Source organism: Phyllostomus hastatus, unplaced genomic scaffold, assembly GCF_019186645.2.
Source record: "Phyllostomus hastatus isolate PE091 unplaced genomic scaffold, TTU_PhHast_1.1 phas_scaffold_585, whole genome shotgun sequence".
Lineage (NCBI taxonomy): Eukaryota > Metazoa > Chordata > Mammalia > Chiroptera > Phyllostomidae > Phyllostomus > Phyllostomus hastatus.
In genome coordinates this window covers 13,791,008-13,813,332 of record NW_025334037.1, presented here as the reverse complement: position 1 = coordinate 13,813,332, position 22,325 = coordinate 13,791,008, and the positions used below count along the sequence as shown (strand labels likewise).

General features: G+C 37.0%; 2 protein-coding genes across 7 annotated transcripts in view; one reads left to right on the top strand and one right to left on the bottom strand.

Annotated features, from left to right (window-relative positions):
- ANO3 (anoctamin 3) overlaps positions 1–22,325 on the bottom strand; it is a 288,737-nt gene that overhangs the window by 47,164 nt on the left and 219,248 nt on the right. For both annotated transcript variants that reach the window (XM_045825477.1, XM_045825478.1), the window contains 2 exons: positions 19,798–19,894; positions 14,834–14,894 (listed from right to left, as the gene is read on the bottom strand). In XM_045825477.1, coding sequence (XP_045681433.1) covers positions 14,834–14,894; positions 19,798–19,894 — 158 coding nt within the window. The remainder of the gene's footprint in view (positions 1–14,833; positions 14,895–19,797; positions 19,895–22,325) is intronic.
- On the top strand, positions 2,564–14,635 carry MUC15 (mucin 15, cell surface associated). Of its 5 annotated transcripts, XM_045825480.1 has the most exons (5): positions 6,189–6,216; positions 6,949–7,059; positions 8,407–9,125; positions 11,401–11,550; positions 13,396–14,635. In XM_045825480.1, exons 3-5 carry the CDS (start codon positions 8,444–8,446, stop codon positions 13,554–13,556), a joined length of 993 nt encoding a protein of 330 aa, XP_045681436.1. In that variant the 5' UTR covers positions 6,189–6,216; positions 6,949–7,059; positions 8,407–8,443; the 3' UTR covers positions 13,557–14,635. The 5 variants fall into 5 exon arrangements, with proteins under 5 accessions (XP_045681440.1, XP_045681439.1, XP_045681435.1 ...); XM_045825484.1 differs by lacking the exons at positions 6,189–6,216; positions 6,949–7,059 and adding an exon at positions 2,564–2,745 and having other exon boundaries at positions 13,492–14,635; XM_045825483.1 differs by lacking the exons at positions 6,189–6,216; positions 6,949–7,059 and adding an exon at positions 2,564–2,745 and having other exon boundaries at positions 13,489–14,635.

Here is a 22,325-nt window from a genome sequence, read left to right as displayed (position 1 = left end):
AATGGAGTTTTTAACTTTTTCCATAAAGTTACAGTTAAATGAAGAAGACCATATTATATCCTGTGACTTGACAGGAAAAAAATAAGCTTGCATGTTAAACAACTCTTAGTGTTCATGAGAATGGTCCCTCTATTTCTCCTCTAACAGAATATTAAAGCAACAATTATCATCCCTAAAGAAATTTTCCAGCCATCAATTCCCATTATGTTTATAACAAATATCACTGAAGTATACTAAAAGAATATAACAATCACATTGTTTATTTTATTATTAGTCAAATATTTATTTGTTGCTGAATGTGTCCATGCTTCTACATGGAGAAAAAATATGAATTTAGTTTATATTCTGCTTCCAACTCATAACTTGCTGATAATGGATTTGACCTAAAGTAACAAATTCCCTATGTGTGACTTCAGCATCAGGCATGCCATACTATAGGATTTGAAAAAAAATACCTTTTAAAATCTAGAACAATGCTTTGATTTTATTTGAGACATGGTCCCAAGCTACTCTACTTCTATTTTCAGATTCACTGTGACACTATCTCTGTATTTTTCATGTTCTAGAAAACACTTGTGACTGTTTCCACCATTAAAAGAGGTGTTTCTTCTTCCAATATATATTGAGAGACTTAATTAATGGCTATGAAGCAATCAGTAAGTGGCAGATGAAAAGCACCATAGTAGGTAAGCAAGAAAAATTATGCAAGCATTGCACTATGTGTCATCTCAGCTGGCTTGGCTGACGAACTAGTCAGGTAATTGTCTCTTATTGTTGGACTAACTCTAGTGAAACAAGGTCTGCCACGGGACTGTTTTTCCAAAATACGGCATATACCTGGCAATGTATCTCAGTGAGACTTGTTTGCCAAAAAACTACTTTTTAACTTCAACTCAGGTGATTTCACAGGTGATCACAACTAAGTGAGCAAAGCAATAACTAAGGCATTACATTTATGCATAGTTTTCATGTATAGCTTACTTCCAGCATGTGCATGAGGGAGGGTAGGTAGGGTCTATCTCCAGGGTCAGTTCTAATCAAGTGGTTATGAGTGTCAGCAGGGCGATGATGAAAAGGATTCTGAGGCCACAGTTAGGGTCTTCAGAAAAGAAGGTCATGGGAGATGGGCTCTGACTTTTATGGCAGTGAAAGCAGAGAATTGTAGCAAAAGTGCCTTGTAATTTCTATGCTTAGTATGGGCCATAATTAAGGGTCACGTCAGAAAATGGTAATGTATTCATACACATATCCAGAAAAATTCCTCAGGGACACCCAATCCTGCCAAGTCATGTTCAGTTCCCTAAGTACAGACATAAAATATTTATTTCAGTTGAATTTTTTTCCCTCAGTAATCTGAAAATAACCAGTTGAATTCTATTAAGCCATTGCTTAGTAACCAGTCACTTTACTAAATTTAACTTGCTTTTCCTCTTACCAATGCAGATACAGCTTAAATATTCTTGGAGTGAACATTTTTGTAGGGGTTGGCTTCATTTATAATCAAGCTCTGAAAGGTCCTTTAGGCTTCATAAAATTAAAAACTATAGAATTACCTTGTTCTTTCCTGGGGCCAATTACCTGGGCAGATTCTTTGCATTCAACTTGAAGCTCCTGAACCTTAGCTAAAGTTTCGTTTTCTCTCTCAGCAATTGGAAACCTATCTCCCTGCACGACAGAAACTAAGCACGAACCTCAGGCATACTTAGCTGAACAGACTTTGGCGCCAGTCCCCAAATATTGATGTTCTGAATATCCCAGAAAGTGCAGTTTCACTCTTCTCCTTTTCATAAGCCGTGAAAGGAAGTGAAGGAAGTATGCCAGGTTGTTATTCAACTCTAGCATTTAATCAAGCATTACCTGGGCACTTCTGAAACTCTCCAGCTTCGAGATGGAGAGTAAAAGCAAAGAGAACACAGGGTGGAAACTACTTAATTGAGAAAGCTCCCAGGATTTCTCAGGATCATGTGGCCACTTGGAGACAGGCCCCAGTCACCCCTCAAACTTCTGCAAGTCAGCAAGAAATCCCATCCCAGTCCTGGTGATTACTTCGAACTTAAAGCTTACAGCTTTCTCAAGGGTCCCAATACACATCGATTCACCCTGTGTTAACTGTCACTTTCTATAAAACTGATTGCAGTGCACAGCAGGGAAGGCTACCCACTACTGACCCCACTACATTTTCTCCATTCAGGTTTTAAGTACACAAACAGAACGTTCCACGGTGGGAAGGAAAGACTTGTTTCTGAGTCAAGAGAACACATGTGGCCAGAAGACAGCGGCAGGTGCAGGGCGTGACTCATTTTGGTTCCTCACCTGCAAAGTGGGAACCCGGCATGTGTTAGAAATTCCTGATGCACCAGGAGTGTTACCAAAGTCTTTGTCCTTTTTTCACTTAGGACTAGAAATAAATGCCCTTTGTTTTGCACCGCTTAAGCCAACTAGCTGGCTCCAAAGTCAAAACAACCAACCTATGAAAGCTGGAGGGCTGGACTTATTTTTTTAAAGGCCTGAATGAGGTTGTATCTTCGTGCTGACAGCTGAGAAGCAGGTCAGTCAGGTTCTTGGGTTCTTCTATTACACAAGCAAGATACAGCCAGCTCCACCTAATTTTCTCCGCCACCCTCCTGCCTAGTGGGACATCGTCATACTTAACCTATCACTTTCTCTAATGCACAGCAGACTCATTTTGGCCGGGACAGCAGTGGTATTTCAGTTCCTGTTTGTAAACACCTCCTAGACCTAAAGGTAAGTGTGTGCTGGGTGCTGTGTTACACAGAATTCCTCCTCTCCCAACCCTGTGTCTGTTTGTCTGACCCTCTCTCTCTTTCATTGATTTCCCAAAGAGAATGAAAGTGGGCTCAACTGTTTGACAAAGAGTCTGGGAGGTAGCTACAAAGACCATTGTAAAGACAGGTAGTTATTTCATGAAATAACTACCTTCCAAATAAGTATATGCATTGTTAAGTGAGTTAACTTTAAGAATTATTGCCGGGTTTACTAGATAATGAAACCAACTGAAGAGCTAAAATAAAAACCTTCTTCAACATTCGTGACTCCAAGTAAGAGTTTCCTTAGATCACTTCTCAGTAAAAACATTTTAAGTGGAGATTCCAGCATGAATGTAAAGTGAATATTTAGATGTCAGTTATGCATTTTAGGTTTCAAGGTTGTTGTGAAAGTATTAGAACATGATAGTTTTAAAAAGCAATCTCTTTATATAATTAATTACATTCCCAAAGACTTTCTTTAAAAAATTTGGCAAAATGTGTGTATATAATACTTAGCATGATATGTGCACGTGTCCACCACTCACTGGAAATCTAAAGGCTACGTCAGTTTTACAGAAGACACCCCATGGAACAAATATAGTTTCTTGAAATTAATCTTGCTTTACTGTTCACCCACTTTCTGTTTGATCTATAGAGGCTGTTTCTACAGACTGTGACACTGGACAGAAGGCTGGAAAGCATGTGTTTGGGAATTTGGGTCCAGAATATTTCTTTCAGAGACAAGTCTGTCTTTCTAAGCATGACATTCTTTCACGTAATTATTTCAGTATTGAAGTTTATGACTAACAACGCCCAAGTTAGCTGGGCGTATGCCATTCTCTATATTTTTACTGGATTTTTGCATACCTCTCAGACTTTTAGTTAGAATGATGTTTACAAACTTTTGACAAAAAAATTTGCGGGGGCTGGGAGGAAAGCCACAGTTATCTTTCTTTTTTAAAAAATATATTTTATTGATTATGCTATTACGGTTGTCCCATTTTCCCCCCCTTTTCCCACTCTGCCCTGCACACTCCTTCCCACATTCCCCTCCTTTAGTTCATGTCCATGGGCTGTACATATTAAGTTCTTTGGCTCCTATATTTCCTTTACTATTCTTACCCTCCCCCTGTCTATTTTCTACCTACCATTTATGCTACTCATTCTCTGTACTTCCCCCCCCCTCCGCCCTTCCTCCCACTCCCCTGCTGATAACCCTCCATGTGATCTTCATTTCTGTGGTTCTGTTTCTGTTCTAGTTGTTTGCTTAGCTTGTTTTTGTTTTGGTTTGTTTTTTTTTTAAGCAAATAAAAGTAAAATAGTATGCCTATGATTCTCAGGTATAGTCCTATTTTATGATTAGTGGTCTCCTCACCCCTTCAAAACCCTCATAAAAGAAGCATTTATAGAGTGATAATTCCCTACATTCTCATTTATTGTGGCTCTTTCATTTAAGGGAAAGAAAACACTGCCCAAGATTGGAAAAGTCACTCATAGTAACACTCAAGGTCTGCCTCAGACATGGGCTACATGTCAGACTGAGTTTCCTATGACAAAGACAGACAAAACCTGTCTGTCTTACTTTGTGGTCTGAAATCTATAACAAGAAGCGATCAAAAGCAACTAAGACAGTAGCACAGTATACTCTTTAGTCGTTTTACTACAGGAACATGCATATTATCTCCTCAGTGTATCTACCTGAAGTAATGTTTTTATTTAAACCTTCTGGTTTTGATGGAGTTCAGAATGACTAGCATTTCTCTTCCCTTGCATGGGCTGATTTTCCTGACACAAAGAGATAATTTTCTTGTTTTTAAAGTTTGGTATAAAACAAGTATGACACAGTCAGAACACGGAAGCTGGGCAGAATAATGACTTCATGCATTTAAGGAGAAGCAAAATTATGTACAGAGATTGTGGATTTGCCTCCCATAAGGGCCAGTTTTGTTTCTCTCTCTCTCACCACCTTCTGTAGCCCTCCATACAAAAGTAGTAATGTGAAACCACTTTTTAGTACCAACACCAGAAAAAGGGAGAAAATGGTGTTCATTTTTCTCTGTGTAAAGGAATTATTTTAAAAAACAGTGAAACTCACACTCTCTGAAAGTATAGTTTGCAAGTTATTAAATATTAGAAATAATACAAACATCTCAGTATATACAGAAGTATTTAGAATCTGTGCTTAAGCTATCACAAAGTAGATGGACATTCTTTTTTTCTGTTCCCTTTATAATAATTCTAATCTAGGTTGTTTTTCAAGTTTGTAATGACCTCAGATTTGCTCCTATGTTACACCCTCAAAGTTTCTGTTGGGAGTTTCCATTGATGGGCAAGAAAAGGCAGAGAACAGGAGTGGGGGGAATGATACTACCTGGTTGGTTGTTCTGATTTCCTTTCCCAGTACAATTTCACTTTTCTCTTTCCTTTTGCCTGTCTCCCTCTATACTGCATCTGGTTGACAGATGAACTTGGGCACACACAAACACACCATCCATCATTCACCTTAACTTAGTTTACATAACAGTTCACAATATAGTTTAAGAATCTGATCTCTGGAGGTAGAGACGAGATGAGAAGAAAGTGCAAAGAGAGAGGATATATTGTTATTTCACTGCCCTCTGGAGCTTCTCTACCACTTCCATCAGCCTTTGCTGTTCATAATGTGCTTTATTCAATTCAGAATGGGATTGGACTTAACTAAAATTGCTTACTCTTTGCTCCAGCAAAACTCCAGAACAAAGGTGTGGAATAGGTAGTGGTTTCAAGACCTGGCTGCTTCTATCCTTTTAAGATGAAGGGACCTATGGAAGAGGTGTAACATGGTTCTCTTACAAGCCTGGGAACAGAAATGAAGTTGTCCTTGCTGCCACACCCAGACAGCAGGAATAAGTCTATGTTCACAACTGTATTAATTTAGGAATAAAATGCAAATAGTATTCATAGCATTCTGTCTCATCCCTCTCTGTCCCTTCTTTATAGGGTGTAACAGGATGTTTGGCTCATTTGGGGTATTAATACCTCAGGTTTTCACGTTGCAATCAAAAACTAGGTGAAGGGTAGAAAGATCCCTTTGGTGGTTCCATGTTACAGGCAAAGGGAAACAGGGACAACAAAACTCACTTTGTTGACTCTCGATAAGAGGGCTCTCATTATGGGAAGGGAACGAAAGCTCAAAGCCATGTTTCTCCTGTAACATTACGAGAAAGGTAGAAGAACAGCCAAGGGACGTTTTCTTACCCTCGGGTGACCACTTCATTAGAAAGGGAAAATAACCAGAGAGCTTAGGTAGAGGAAAACCAGATCAAGCTGCATAGTAACGATAAGACGGGTGACCAAGTGCAATTCATAAACTAATCAGATCACTGGCAGTAGATAATGACAAAGGCTATAATGTTTGCCACAAAACTGATAGAGTTCACAGGAGAAGGGTGCTTCTGAGAAGGTCCATGTGAGTATTTTTCAATGAAATGGAACTGCGTTTTAGATGTGCTAGGTGAGGCATCTGTTTAATGAAATGTAGGTCCTGGAGAAATCATTTGTGTTTTATTCACGTTAATCTGTAAACTACACCATAAAGGTGTTCATCTAGAATTCATAGAGACAATTGTTAAAATGCATTAAATTAGGATAAAATTGTATTTAATGCATTTGAAAGTTACTTAAGGTAGAACACCCAATTTTTCCAGTGTTTAAAAAATGAGGTTATAAGTTGCTATAATTAAAATAGAAAAATAATAAAATTTGTAGTTGTGCTAAGACAAGGCTGATGGGAAAAGTTCTAAACAGCAGTTGAGTACTAAATTCTGTATTCTTTTGTAATTTTTATTATATAGATGAGTATTTTTTGGCTTTATATGTAGGTTTAAAACTAACTCTATTTCTCTAGTTGTATGTTTCTAGGTAATGTGTTTATTAGGTTAATTTTTATGCCCCATTTTGTCATCTGTAAAATAGGATGAATAATCCCTTCCTCAGTATTTGATTATTTTTAGTAAGGATTGAATGAGAAAACCTGCAGAACATCTGATATAATAAATGCTTAATAGTAGTAATATGTTTTCCAGTTATGTTAACAATTTTTAGAACCTAAATTAATTTTTCTTGGTTATACCAAAAGTGCTCATTAAATATAAATAAATAGCATTATCAAAAATCCAAACACGTATGTAACCCATACCAGGTCAAGAAACAGAGTAGGGTGGACACAGAGAAGCCCTTCCCATGCCTACCCAACTGATACCATCTCTGGCCTCCCCATGAGTGACCACTTTCCTGACAGCTAACATTCTAGGTTTGTTTGTACCTGTTTTTGAACTTTATTTATATGGAATCACCAGGACAACTGGTATTTTAAGTTTGGCATTATAATTGTGATGATCACCTATATTTCTGTATGTAGTTGTCATTCATTAATGTCCACATATTAATCTTACACAATTTATTAACCAGTCTGTTACTGACAGGTGTTTAGATTGGGGACACTCATAAATAATGCTCCTGTGAATGTTCTCATACATCTGAACCTCAGTTTCTTCATCTGCAAAATGGGGGTGACAAGCTATTCTTTTGGTCTTAAGGGATCACTGTGATGGTCATGTGAGATGTTACTGTAAACTCTGTCAAGTGTAAGACACTCAAAGAAATATTATGTTTTAATAATAAGGAATGGAAGTTAATGTTTACTAACTGCTTACTTTAGGCCAGATATTGTTCAGAATAATTCTACTTAAATTATTTCTTTCAGTCTTCAGAACAACAGTGTGAAGTCAATATAGTTATGGTGATGACGATAAAACAATGGCTGGTTATGATTATTGTTTTTCATAGGTTATTTGTAAAAGAAGCCAGGATTTTAATATACATGTAATTTCAAAACCATTTCCCCCATATCCTGCTATCTACTGAATTAGTAGCACTTCGTAGTAGCGTAGAAGACACTTAACAAGAAAAATGATGTGCCTGGATTGGAGGTCAGGACTATGGTTCAAATCCCAACTCTGCCATTATCTAGCTGGGTAATTTATATCACTCTAAACCAGATGCTTCATTAATGCAGTAAGGAAATATAAATAAAGAGTATCCTAAAATCTAAAAGTCTTTCTGAATGAAGGGTATCATGAGAAGTATTTTGAAAAACGAATGTTAATTTCAAATTCAAATAACTCAAATTAGGTATAAAATCTTTTCAAGTTGGTTCACTGATTCACTTTAAAGTGGTACATTTACTGTATATTCAGTAACACAATTTTCATAATATTCAAAATTACATCTTTATAAATAACATGTTTTCCTTAAATAAGTTGAAGGAATCAGCCAGTTCTACATCTACATGCACTATATTTACAATATTTTAAAAAAATCATTTAGTTTATACACACACACACAAACAATATTTGAAATAGTGGAATAGTGGTGTCTGGCCTGAAAAAGTTTTTGCATGTAATTTTCTTAAAGGAAGAAAAAATATTATATGGAATACAGAACTCAGTTATTCTAATATTAGTACATAATTCAAAGAAAACAAATTTTTGGAATTAAGAGTATGGTATTATTATCTCAGCATTATGTCTCTAGATTTTATCACCTTAAAAGTGTAGATCTTTGTTTAATAATTCAAATGGTTGTTATTTTCCTCCAGATTTCCCTGAATAACACCAATACCAAAGAAAGCTATAATGTTGACCTCAACACAACTCCTGTTGATTCCAACCTTGTTTAGTGTTCTTCTATTTGCCATGGGAAATGAAGGTCTGGAAGCAAACACAACAGAAAACATTGCAGAAGACTTAAGAGATACAATAAAAGAACGTGTTCCTTTCACAAGTCAAGCAGATTTCAACTTAGATAAAGAAATGCAAGAAACCTCCAATCACAACGCAAGTAATTCCTCTCGTATGGATCCATCAAATGAAAGTCCTGAAACAACAGATTCCGGCGGTAATTTGACCACAGACTTTTCCTGGAGTCCAAGAACCACGCCCCTCGTTTCCGAAAGCTCTCCCTCGAGCCACAGCGTTGTTCCTAAATTACTTCAGAACTCATCAGTAACAGATGAAAATTCTCTGTCCCTCTCAGAGCCTCCCAATACCACGTCTGCTGTGCCTTCAGAAAAGTTCCCTTGGTCTTTGGCCAATGACACCGTGAAAACTGATAATGGTTCCATTACAGTTAGCATCCTCCCTTCGGCACCAGCTACCACGTGGGCGAATTCCAGGACAACAGAGCCAGATGCCTGGCTCAGCACGACCAGTGACAGCATAGCAGCGTTCACCCCCTACCAGGAAATGACTCTACAGCCTACCTTAAACTTCACCAATAATTCAAAAATCTTTCCAAACACATCAGACCCCCAAGAAGGTAAATATAAACACACTTAACTTTCCTTTGGTATGAAATAATCTCCAAGTAAATCATAGGGGTTACAACTGGGGAATGTGTCATACTAGAAAAATGAAGGAAACTACAACAGCATAGGTTGCTCTCACTTTTAGGGGTCACCATGATATAACCATTGGAAATAGGGAAGGAATTTTAGAACTTAGGTCAGCATGTGCTGGTCATTACTGTAGGGAAACATGAGGAGACAGTGGGACAAAATGAGAAGTGGGTCAGGCTGACAAGAAATAGAAACTGAGGTGGTGATACAGTTTAGAGATACTGTCTAATGATTTCCACTGAATTTTAGAAAGACTACTTGAAATTTCATATGCTTTTAGGAATACTGTACAAATGAACTGTAAAAATATATGACTGTTGGTTTTGAAACTTGATATAAGTACACTTATAAGTTATCTGATACCTATTGCAATCACAGGAAAATAAAACACTGATTTTTTTTTAAAGTACATAAACTCAATGAAAGGAAATCCTCCCTAATTTTTAGTTTAGTACCTAATGAACACCATAAAACATAGTTTACCTCTATCTCAAAAAAATTGTACATGGGGATATTTTTATCTTTCATTTTTATGGATTACATCAAGCTTTAAAACCTAAGCAGAGAAAGAGCTCCAATATTTAATGAAAATTCATTGCTTTATTTTTTTCAGGTCTAACCATGTTTCTATTTCCTTGAAACCTAAAAAAAATACTCTTTTTTTTTTTACTACAAACTCACCAATTTCCAATACAACTTATTTACAGATTATATTAATGATGCAAAAACCAAACCATATATATAAGGTCTTATTGGAAAATTGTTGCAAGTATACAGGAAAGGTTTTAGATTCTGAAATCTAGGCTTTCCAATAGCTCTGCAACCAATATATTGTGTGTGTGAGTGTGTGTGTGTGTGTGTGTGTGTATATATATATATATATATATATATATATATATATATATTTTTAACATTTTTGTTGTTGTTCAAGTACAGTTTTCTGCCTTTTCCCCTCCCCACCACCCCAGCCCTCCCAACTTCCCTCCCCTCTTTCCAATCCCCCTTGTTATTGTCCATGTGTCCTTATAATTGTTCCTGCAAACCCTTCACCCATTTCCCCCATTACCCCCTCCCACCTTCCCTCTGGTCACTGTCAGCCTGTTCTCAGTTTCAGTGTCTGTGGTTATATTTTGCTTGCTTGTTTGTTTTTCACTTTAGCTGTAATTTTAACATATCTACACCATTTAAACATGCTCTAATATTCCACCAGAAGTATTTTTAAAAAATACTGTCTTTTGTCTTTCTAAATTCAAAATACTTATTGAGAACACTGAGCACTTACTCCTGACATTGCTCTTTAATTTAAAAAAATGCTAACTTTGCTTCACTTTTATTTTAGTAATAATTTTACTGTTAACTTTCTGGTGTGAAGATTAATTATTTTTTAAAAACATAGGACTTCATATAGAATCAGAGACTATATAAGATCTCTTATCTACCTAGTTAACTTCTCAAGAAATTAAAAAAATCTCATTAAAAGTAAAATACACTAAATATGAGTTCAGGGAGCAGTAAGTAGTTTATTGATGATGGTCTTCAACTACTGACTTGGTAAAGGGGATGACAGAGTGAAATCGTGGGTTCTCTTAGGCTCAGACCTACACATTTGTTCCCTGTGTGCAAGGCATGGACAACACCTTGCTTCAGTCATTTGTTCTCTTTCAAAGTATCCTTATCAGGACAAATTGCTTTTTTCTGATTGCCTTTTTACTTGGAGCTTTGTGGATTCATTTTCTATTATGCACTTACTCCTATTAGCTTTTTACTTCCAAATTATCATAGAAACAAGCTCAAAGTTCATTTCACCACTAAAGTTCATCAGAGATTCAGAGTTGATTAAAAACAATATAGCTTTCAACACAGAAGTTATGTCCTAATGGAACACACACATGACATTTCAGTAGTATCAGTGTTGATAAGCAGTGAGATGCTGTTATAAAACTAGTACTTGGTTGTATCAAGAAACATATTTTGCCAGTATATCCCAAGTACTCAGTACTTGATAAAACACATACAACATCACCCTTATCTAATAAATAAATACATATAAAATATTATTAAACATTCTTTGTGGTATGTAGGAAGTCCACAGGTATGTACGGGTGTGTGTGTATCTACACACACACACACATCTGTTCTTTGAACAATTATTTTTATTTCTTGTTTGTAAACTATTTTTTTCTTTTTTTTCTTTAGAGAATAGAAATACAGGAGTGGTATTTGGGGCCATTTTAGGTGCTATTTTGGGCGCTTCGTTGCTTACCCTTGTTGGCTACTTATTGTGTGGAAAAAGGAAGACAAGTTCATTTTCCCACCGGCGACTTTATGATGATAGAAATGAACCAGGTAAAAACAACTTTCAGGACTTCCTCTTCCCACAGTGGTTTTAAGTGTTGACTGCGATTGGTCACTATATTGTCTAGAGAGGTTCAGAGATTCACATGACAGGAATAGACAAAAGATTTACTCTGATCTACTCTCTGGTTCTCAAGTAACATAAACAAAATAATTATGAACCTGTGAGAAAAATTTTTTAAATATTTGAAACTGTTGCTCACTGCATCACAGTTGGTTTTAAATAATATTCCCTGAACCTAAAATACATGTATAAAATTGGAAGATAATGTTATGGTCTTGAGAAAAATATGGCCAGTTTTGTTAGCATTGCTGGATTTTTTTTATTAGCAGTAATTTGAGCAAAGACATACGCTAATGAGAAGCTCTTCACAAGTTTTACAGACACAGTAGACCTATACTAATTATTTTATTGAATCTCTTAAACATGATTTCTACAGAGTTGCATATTTGGTTATATAAAGTCACAAGGCACAATTTACCTTAGTTCAGGATTTTCCCATTCACATGATAAAAAAGAACCATAATGTCTATGAATAAAATAATGTAACTGCTAACAATTAAGCACTGAGTTTGATCTCAACAATTCAACGTTTAGAACACAAATGAAATCAGTTCAAATGCTTGACTCATCCCTTTGTTTACTGGTTTTCACAAGGGACTCTTGCTATCATAAAAAAAAGTTACATGACCCTGGTGGGGTCCATAGGTGAGTCCTGTTGATTTTTGGTTACTTGAGACCATGACTGACATACACTCTTTTTTGGAACCAAATCCACTACTTGTAAGTTTAACTGAATTCTGTCTGAGTTTCTAGCAATCGATGTAAAGTAGAAAGTGGAAGTTTTCAAAATTAAACAATAGGATTTCTAACAACAAGGGGTTTTAGTTTGTTTTTGACTTTCAGAATATTTTTCTTTATCTATAATCACATACAAAAGCTCAGTGTATTAAATTAATACAACTTAAGATGTGATTGAAACAAAAGAAAACAACTCATTTACACCATCTACTTTACTCCTTCAAGACAGACTAGGGACACTTCTCCCAAATCCCTATAGTCCTTGGGAGACCAGTTTGTAAAGAGATGGCTCAAGAAAATGATAGGATATGAACAACGAACAATACTCAATGAACAATTAGATTAATAATCTACTTAGTAATTAGTCACTGCTTTAGTATTTAAGCGTATATCCTGCATGCCAAGTTTTCTTTGAATATAAGTTCAAGCTCATTAAGGAAATAATGTTTGGTTGATTCATGAAAAAGAAAAAAAATTATTTATTATCTGTCATGAAACCTTGAGTACATGGTAGGGTGGATCTACCAGCAGGACATACAAGCTTTTACAAAAAGTTTTCTTCCATCTCCACATTTAATGGCTCAACCATGTGAAGTCACTTGGTAGAATAATGACACTATTTTTAAATTAATTCTCTACACTTTTTAAAAATTATTTTTACACCAGAAATAAAAATTTTAAATATCAATTGACAAGGCCTGAAATCACAAGATTCAAGTAGTAAGACATTTGTTTACTTCTTTACACAAAATATTGCTGTGTACACTTTTGTTGTGATTTCTCCCTTAGTTCCTTTAGATTTGGTGTACCAGCGGGGAAATTTTGGAAATCAAACTGTTCTTTTAGTATTAGAAAGAAATGTGGTTTAAAAATATCTATTTATTTACAATTTCAAAACTAATATCTACAAAGCCCATATAAAGGGTAGATGTACTTACTGATATAGAATGATTCCTAAGGTGTGGCAGATACCTGAGTGTGTATGCATCTTTCATACTGTCACCATAAAACACTCTTTTTGGTTACTTTTTTAGTTCTGCGATTAGACAATGCACCGGAACCTTATGATGTGAGTTTTGGGAATGCTAGTTATTACAACCAAACTGTGAATGATTCATCCATGCCAGCAGGTCGAGAAAATGCACGTGATGGCATTCCTATGGATGACATACCTCCACTCCGTACCTCAATGTAAAACTAAGGGGAAAGGCTTCAGATGGCAAGTGTTTACCTACATCCTGGACTTTGCACCAACCCGTCTTCCCAAAGCTGAAATGAGATCACTGTCATGTGGCTTGTGCCAAGAAGAACTATAAAAACCTGAGACTAGGAGCAGAAAAAGAAAGAGAGGAGAACTCATCCAAGAGGTTTCCTTTCTTGCCTGTAGTGAAGCATCTGTTGAGTAACCTTAATTTGTATTTTGGTCTACTTTTTTCTATAAAAAATCCATAAAAAATGTTTATGGATTCAGGTAAGACTAAAAGATTTCACCTCGATTACCCTGCTTGATAATTTAATTTTAAAAAATCTTTCAATGAAAATGAAGAACCCAAACTACATTTTTACTGTTTTTCTTATTGGACAAACATCAATGGATGGACTCTTGACTGCTTCCCCTATAATCCTAAAGTCATGCATCACTATTAACATTTTGTTAAAGGAACATTGGAAGCTAGAAAGATAGTATGGCACAGAATTTCTCCTTCTGGGAAATTTAGGTGAAAGGAGTGAGAGACCTACCTTTTAGTACAGTTTACTTTTCTGCATCAGCACATAGATGGTCAGTCCCTTGAGTTGCCAAGTTGACAATGACTTTGCACTCAACAGGGCTATGTTAGAAAAAGGGGCCCTAACTAGGAAAGTAACTGCTTTTCTTCAAAGGAGCAGGTATTCGAACCTGTCTGATTTACTTTAGGCCTCAATTAACTGGGTACTTTAAAAATTCAGTGAGGAACATGGTAACAAAAGTTAGCCAAATCATGTACCTGCACATAATTTTTACAGTTTTAGGATGTTACTTAGGGACAGAATTTAATATGTATTTGACATTACCGATCAATTGTATGTGGAATAGATTCTGCATCTGTAAATATATGAAGAATAAGGTAAAAACAGATAACTGGAAATGTTAAGAAAACAAAAATGTTTCTGACCATCAGTTTCAAGAGAGAATATTCAAGAAGCTCAGCTTGGATTTTAATGTATTTCAGTTTGTTTTTAATTACCATCTGCTTCTGGCAGGAAAAAAATAAGCATTAGTACAGGAAGGTCCCAGGCTTTAGGGATTAGAGGATTAGATCAGGAGATAAATTCCCAAAGAAGCAATGAATGTGTGAAGAGGGCAACCAAAGCAAGAGACTCCACTGAATTGATTCATGGTGTGTGTGTCCATGCAAGTGTGTGTATGAAGAAACACAGCAACAGCCTCAGAGAATGAGGGATAGGAAGCAAGTAATGGAAGAACATACTTACCCCATATTGCCATAAAAATAGCAAAGAAGACAGTTCCTCCATTATCGAACAAGTATGTCACCTTAATGGAAACAAACAAAACTATGAGTCACAGTGTTGGTTAAAACAATCCAGTGACTGTGGTTTGCATTTTGGTCCTGTAATTTTTTTCCAATAGAATCACATTATTTCATAGTTTGTAAATACTAGGTATGAGATCATTTCAGGGATCCTGCAACTGTTTCATGCGATTGTCTCATAGGGAGAGACAAAGGGTCAGCATTTCCCCCTTTTCTTCTCTCTTCCTTGTTATTCCCTTTGAGCTCCAACTTCATTTCTGCTTGGAAACCTTTCTAGCACCTCGAGGAAGTAGTTGTGTGGGACACAGGAAGTCAAGCTACTGAGTGAACTGTAAGAAGTCAGCTTTTCAGTTGAAGATACCCAGTTGTACTTTTTGTTAGCAAAACATACAGGACTGAAGGAGTTGCAAAATGCAGACTTCCAATGGCACGATATCACAGTGCCGTCCCTACTCTCTGATATGTCAGAATTGACCATGGCCCCAGAGAGGCTATAAGAGGCAATGAATTTCATCTTAAGTTGTTTTTCAGAAGTTTCCTAAATCACTGACATGTAGGATATAGTGCAAGTGTTTTTGAATCAGACATTACCTGAAGTTTTATAAAGAACAATGTACAGTTATATGATGTTACTGAATACATTTTTCAGGGTTGCAAGAATTGTTTGATTTTAATAAAGTGTAAATGCAGTTTACCTTTGCTTCTTTTCATTTGCATAATGCCCTCACTGTATTTATAAGTTAGTGAGAGAGATTAAATGCATACAGTCAAAACAATATATGTCTGGTGGTCAAATACACACCATCACCACTATAGAAAAAAGAAGGACACTAACCTCACCAGAGAGAGGAGATGGTTAGGGACAAAACAAAAGAACATCATTATAAGGGGAATGGGAGTAAAATGCATTCTTCTTTGCTCAGTCTACAGTTCAGAGGTTGCTCAATGAGAGCAGTAAATGGGCATTTGTTGGGAACCGCCCTGACTGGTATCAGAAGCTGAAACCCCCGCCTAGCTAAGGCTAAGGGAACGCCCTTGGAACTGTAAGCCCGCAAGGAGACAAAAGCTTGTCTTCCTGGCAGGAATGCTGCTTCTGCTGCTTTATTCATGACTGAACCCCCAAAAGCTTGGTCGGTTAGCCAAAGATGGGTAAGATTCCCCACGGGGGAATGACCTAAGCCAGGCACGATCACTTTGGGAGGCTCCCCAAAAGAAGGACTTGGGTGGGGGGCTGCAGCAAAAGGGAGTGATGGACCCTCGCTCCTCGGCTTTGACATAGCCTGAGTTCTCAGCGTCTGGGAGAAAATCTCCTTATCTCTTGGTTACCTAGTTCCCTTGCTCCACCTAAGCCTGAAACAATGACAGGGTAGTACAGCTCGGTACTGAGAAGTGCGGATTTCCCGGGGGTGATCAGGCCTAAGAAAGAACATGTAAATTACTGTGAAACCTTCTTTGTTTAGAATGCTCTCAGTTGAATGAGAAGGGTCTTAGGAGGAAGTTAGTTTGTTCCTCAGTCTTACAGCTCTTTGACCCCCAACTCAATAGACCAGCAGAGTTCTTTGTTTTCTGTAGTCCCTTACTTCCCCTAATGAGTACTGTACTTTACCTGAATTATTATGCAAAATAAGCCTAATAAAAGCAGGTATGGACGGTAAATCAGCGCGCTCCCCACTAGGGGGGGTGGCCATTCTGTCCCTACTTCCCCACAGAAACTAGTCTGTCTCTGTGCATGTTGTTATTTCTCGCGTGTTTATCGTCGAGCCATCCACAGCGTTCCGTGGTCACTGCTGGCCGGTGACCCACGCGCAACAGGCATTTTAACTATAACCCCTGGATCATGCTGCAAACAATATGCTGAAACAGATAAAGGCAGGATGTATTTTCCTGTATCATAGCATCACTGAAAATATCATTATACAAAAGATGTACTCATTTTGATGGTTTGTGGATGGGTGTAAGATGTCCTATGTGGCTCTAAACTTCTACTATTATTAAGGCTTGAGATTTCTAAAAATGTTGTAAAAATTGGTTTTCATAACAATCATCAGTAGGTCATCAGTATATATTATGTACTGAAGAGAAAAAGACCATAAAGAAATTCTCCTACAGAGCTTATAAAATTACACCCAGTGGGGGGATCCAGCTTTTTTGTTTGCAGAGGCATTCCACAGAGCCACCTGCTGCCACCACCCACTGAACAGCTGTCTGCTTTCCTCTAGAAGTGACCTACTGCAGGGAATCGTCTCTTCGAATGTTCCAACACAGACTTTGCAACGGGGACTGAAAAGGTACTAAGAAATAGTGGCTTTTGCCTGCTCCAGAAGCAGCCATGCTTTTAAAGAAGTGGTAAATAAAGAGCCACAGGATTCACAACACTTGGGTTGCAAGGACATGATTGGTCACAGTTTATGCAAGATTTTCCTTGAAAAAGCTTCTCATTGTTTTCTTGATAAGTTTGTTCACGCATCTCAGCTATTTTTTAACTCAGTACATTAAAACATTAATTTTTTAGAAATACATCCATGAGATACAGCATGGTGTATGTAAAATATTCATATAATGTGAGTCATAATTGTCTCTAAACATACTCTTTTCTACCAGGAAAAGGAGGCATGAGGATTCTGCATGATGAGAAAAGCCCCTGGTTTTGGACAGTTTCTTTGCTTTATCACTCGGCCAGATGTGGGTGTTTCTTATATGGATGCTTAGTGTTCAGATAATGCCAGTGTAGCTCCTTAAATCTGTTTGAGTGAAAGCAGAAGTGACATATGTATGGATTTGTTGGTGTCCCTAAGGCAGTCATTCATGTCTTTGAAATGCATGGGCTGGGAGAGCGACATATGTATATACATCTAAAAACTCCAATGCATTTGACTTTTACAAAAACTGTGCAGGAAATGCTTCCTAAGATGAGACATCTGTGTTGACACTGGACATCTTTCAAAACTAAGTGTATGTCAGAAACGAAATTATAAACAAAACAGACTTTTTCTATGCCATGTATTCAAGATATAATTCAGAAGCTAATTTTACCAAGTTTGGTCTTGCAGTAGAATATTAAGTGTCTCTTGATTTTATACCTAGCTTTGTCAAAAGTAAATGTATAGAGACTTCTACTTCTGAACAAGATGGAATAGCAGTGACTAATTTTACCCCCCATTCTGGAAACAACCAAAGAATGCACAAAATATATAAACAACAGATTTCAAGATAGTGAATGTTAGGCAATGAGTGCTGATGACCCTGGAGAGGTGGAAAACAGAGGGAGTGAGTATTATGAGTGCCTCAGGTTACTACACTGAAAGAGTTGGTAGGGTGCAGAGAGGGGCCATCCAGACAGTGCCCAGTGAACATGTATGTGAGGAAGCTACCTGAGGAAAGAAACATCTGAGAGGATCAGAGGTAACAGTGTCGGGAGCTCAGAGACAGAAATAGTGCCTATTCTCACTGCCAGACTGGAAGCTCACATTATACAGAGTGCATTGAGTAAAGCACACAGAAAGATCTTGTGTTTATTGGGGATGTGGTATTAGACAGAACACTGCTGTGAGCCCATGTCACAGATTTTAAAATCAAGACCCCAAAAGATGAAATTATTTTCAAGTAACTAAAGTACAATGAGAATAGTTAAACTTAAAAAGAATGACCATACTAAGGGGTAGTGACTATATAGAAAACTGGAATTCTCATACACTGTTGGCAAAAATGTAAAATGGTACACACACTTTGGAAAATAGGTTGACAGTTTTTAGAGAGTTGAATCTCCAACTATCGTATAATCCAGCTACTTTACTCCTAAGTATTTACCCAAGAGAAACAGTAGTACTTATCTATTGGAAGATTTGTAGATGAATGTTCATAGAATCTTTATTTACAATGGTAGTAACTTGAAACAATCCCAAAACCCATTAATAGATGAATGGGATAAACCCACTCTGGTATGGCCATATAATGCAATGCTAACTCAGCAGGAGAGAGGAATAATCTGCTGATAAATGTTACAGCATGACTCTCCAAATGACTATGCTGTGTGAAAGAAGTTGTAAAAAAATCATATCCTCTAGGATTCCATCTACATAAAAGTCTAGAGAACACAAACTTGACTATAATGACAGAAAGCAGTTGGTTGCCTGAGTACTGTGGTGGAGTTGGGAGGGTGGGAGGCAGGGATGACAGATCAGAGTTGGTGAAGAAACTTGGAAGTTATGGATATGTTCATTATCTTGATTGTGGTAATGATTTCACTGGTGTACATATATAACCAAAATGTACCAATTTATACACCACACATAGGTACATTTTATTATACGTTAATTATAATTTATTAACATTATTTTATAAATAAACAGTGACAATTGTGAAGTTTAGTTTCTCAAACTTGTATGAATGTTAGAATCACATGGGAGGTTTTAAATATACTGATGTCTAAGTTTCAAATCCAAAGATTTCTATTTAATTGCTCTGGGATTATTTGAGTTTCAGGAGTTTTAAAAAACCTTCAGGTGATTCTAATCAGCAGCAATCTGAGAACTTTTGGTATGTCATTTTATTTTTTTTTCTGTAAAATTAGAAGTACTTTAATTTCATGAGTCTTCATGGAAGATTTAAATGTAATCATTACCAATAAAAATAATCATCATTTCCTAAAAAGAATCTAGACATCATTCCAAGAAAAACTTTGAGTCTATAATAGCAATAATCAATATATAAAAACAAAGGGAGACAACAATGTTCAAATAAAAATATATGCATTTTTGTAATTGCCATGGAGTGGCATCTCATCCCACTGTCAATGATATGGATTGTGAAAACCCTTGGGAACATTTAGCTTGGGTAAAAAGCAATTTAATGAAGTCATTTTTACTACCAGGAGCTCAAGAAGGACACATGAGGGTCCACACTCACCTTGGCATAGATACAGCTGTCATTGAGTCTCTGTAGTGAGCAGTTCTTGTCACAGAGAGGGCACATGAAGACTTCGGTAGCCTTGCAAATTTCTTGGCTTGAGAAATCAAAGAAGAAAAAAAGAAAGCATAAACCTTCATGTTTAGGAAGGTGCTTAGCTCCTACAATCAATCCTGTGGGAACCAGCAAGACAGAGAAGAACAAAAGAAAAGGAAATGATGGGGCATGATATCCAGGTAAGGGAGAACTTAAGACTGTGGCTCCAATTTGAATCTTTTTAAATTTTATATATATTTATTGAGAGAGAGAGAGAGAGAGAGGGAGGAAGGGAGAGGAGAAACATTGGTGTGAGATAAAAACATCCATAAGATGCCTCCTGCATATTACCCAGCTGGGGACCAAACACGCAACTTTGGTATGTGACCTGACTAGAAACCGAACCCACAACCTTTTGGTGTATAGGCTAACCAATCAAGCCACATGGGCCAGGGTTCCAACTTGAATTTTTAGGGTATTTGTGATACAGAGCTTCCTGTTTGCTTCTTTGTTTTGAGAAGTCTCTATCTAGACAATGTAATGACCATAGGCCATCTTTTACACTTGGGAGACACTTGTGGGGTTTTGTTACGGAGACACTTTTACACCCAAGGGAATTTTAACCAAGTTCACAGGCTTGGAAGTGGTTAACTGTATCACAGCTCACTATTTTGATTTCTCAAATTTATTACCCTTCCCCACTGAATCTCACAGTCTTAGAATCAGCAAGATAAATAGATTCCATAATTCACACAACTTCATAATCCCCACTGCAATAAATCAATGCATCATGTCTACTAGTGTAGAGTAAATGGAGGCAGTCTGGCTCCCTTTTTGTCTGGGTAACTAAGGAAAGCAGTTTTCCTATAACCTTGAATGGGCCTGACCAGTAGTGTTCTCATAGCCTTGAGACTGTGTCCGATAAATGGTCCCCACAAGATGAAGTGGGCTCACATGCGCAGAATCATGCTATGTTATATAATTTTTTGGCTTGAGGCTGGCTTTGTGTGTCTCTAGTATTTGAACAAGTAGGAGCTTCTCACTAGAGAGACACACAGCTTGTAGCATGCTTGGCTCACCCACCCATGAATAAAGGCATATTAAGCACCCCCATGGCACTGAGCATTTTCTCCTGTCTCCCTGAGTCGCGAGTGGACCCACCAGGCCTTGAACAGCTGCAAGACTATGGGAAATTTGAGGATCATGTCCATTGGAAATTTGAGGGAGCTGATTCTCCTTTCCCTTTCCTTCCGTTTCCTTCCCTTCCCTTTTGTTGCCTTCCCTTTCTTCTCCTTTCCCTTATTTTTTTTTTTGTTGTGCTTTGACATGCAGTGTCATGCTGACATGACATAGATTTTATTTACTGAAATATATATTATATTCTGTATTAGAATGTAACTTTACAATATCTCTCTTCAGTTTTATGCCACTACCTTTTAAAACATCTCAGCATACATCATAGTTGACTTTGTGAAAGGAGTAGGGCATCAGTAGGAACTTCTCAAAAGCCTCACAGCCTGAGAGTTTCCAGCCATCTATTTTCAAGATGTTTTTGTTTTATGTGTCACACATGGTTCTTCCCCACTGAGTATCACCTGAGTAACTTGTTTTTAAGTAAATCTACTCTGGAAATGTTGAAAGTAATTTCAAGGCTTTTGAAAATATGCCTGAAAATAAAAGTTTAATTGATGGTGTTTGTAGTGAGAATTGCAATTTTCCAAAATGTCTGCACTCAAATGAAGCAAAAACAGATTCATGTGCATGTCAAGTGCTGGATGTGTGTATTCTCAAGCCATAGTAGGAGTAAACAGTAAGGAAGCATACTACATAGTCATGCAGTGCTTTGCAGTGAGCAAAGATGAGTTCATGCTCATGAAATTCAGTCCTCACTGTAATCTCCTGCAATGGGAGTTATCCCCACAACACAGAGCAAACTGATATTTCATCTAAGTGAGTTGCTCGAGATCACATAGCTAACAGTAGATACTTTAGGGAACTGAATTTAGTTTTTTCTTATTCTGGGTCCAGTTCTCCATCAACTATAATATATCTAAAAGAATGATACATTTGTTTTATATTTTAAAAAAAGCTGTCTTACCAAAAACTAACTTATTAGTGATGATGATATAATAGGTCTTACACACACTATCATCTTCCCACTTTCACACACACCCTATTTCTACTAAACAGGATGTCCATATGAAGTAGAAGGAAACAGGCAAAACACACAATTTAAAGGTCCCAGAGAGAGAGAGGATTGTATCTTCTCTTAGTAATACTACTAATTTATACAAACAAGAAGAAATAACACACTCCTTGAAGGAAATTTTGATTGAAATGGTATTGCTCTCATAATCCCTTGTGTTTTGAGAATGACACAATGCATCCTGTATTGAAATCTCATACTAACAAGGTATAATAAAATCATTTTATACCATACCATCTTCCTCATCTTCCAAATGGTCAAACAAAACAGCAAGTCTACAATTCTA

What these genes read in the sequence shown, in the direction of transcription:
- MUC15 (XM_045825479.1), top strand. Translation starts at nt 8,444, where the DNA reads ATGTTGACCTCAACACAACTCCTGTTGATTCCAACCTTGTTTAGTGTT. An exon ending in CACATCAGACCCCCAAGAAG is followed by an intron (nt 9,126 to 11,400) that starts GTAAATATAAAC and finishes TTTTTTCTTTAG; the next exon opens with AGAATAGAAATACAGGAGTG. An exon ending in TGATGATAGAAATGAACCAG is followed by an intron (nt 11,551 to 13,395) that starts GTAAAAACAACT and finishes TTACTTTTTTAG; the next exon opens with TTCTGCGATTAGACAATGCA.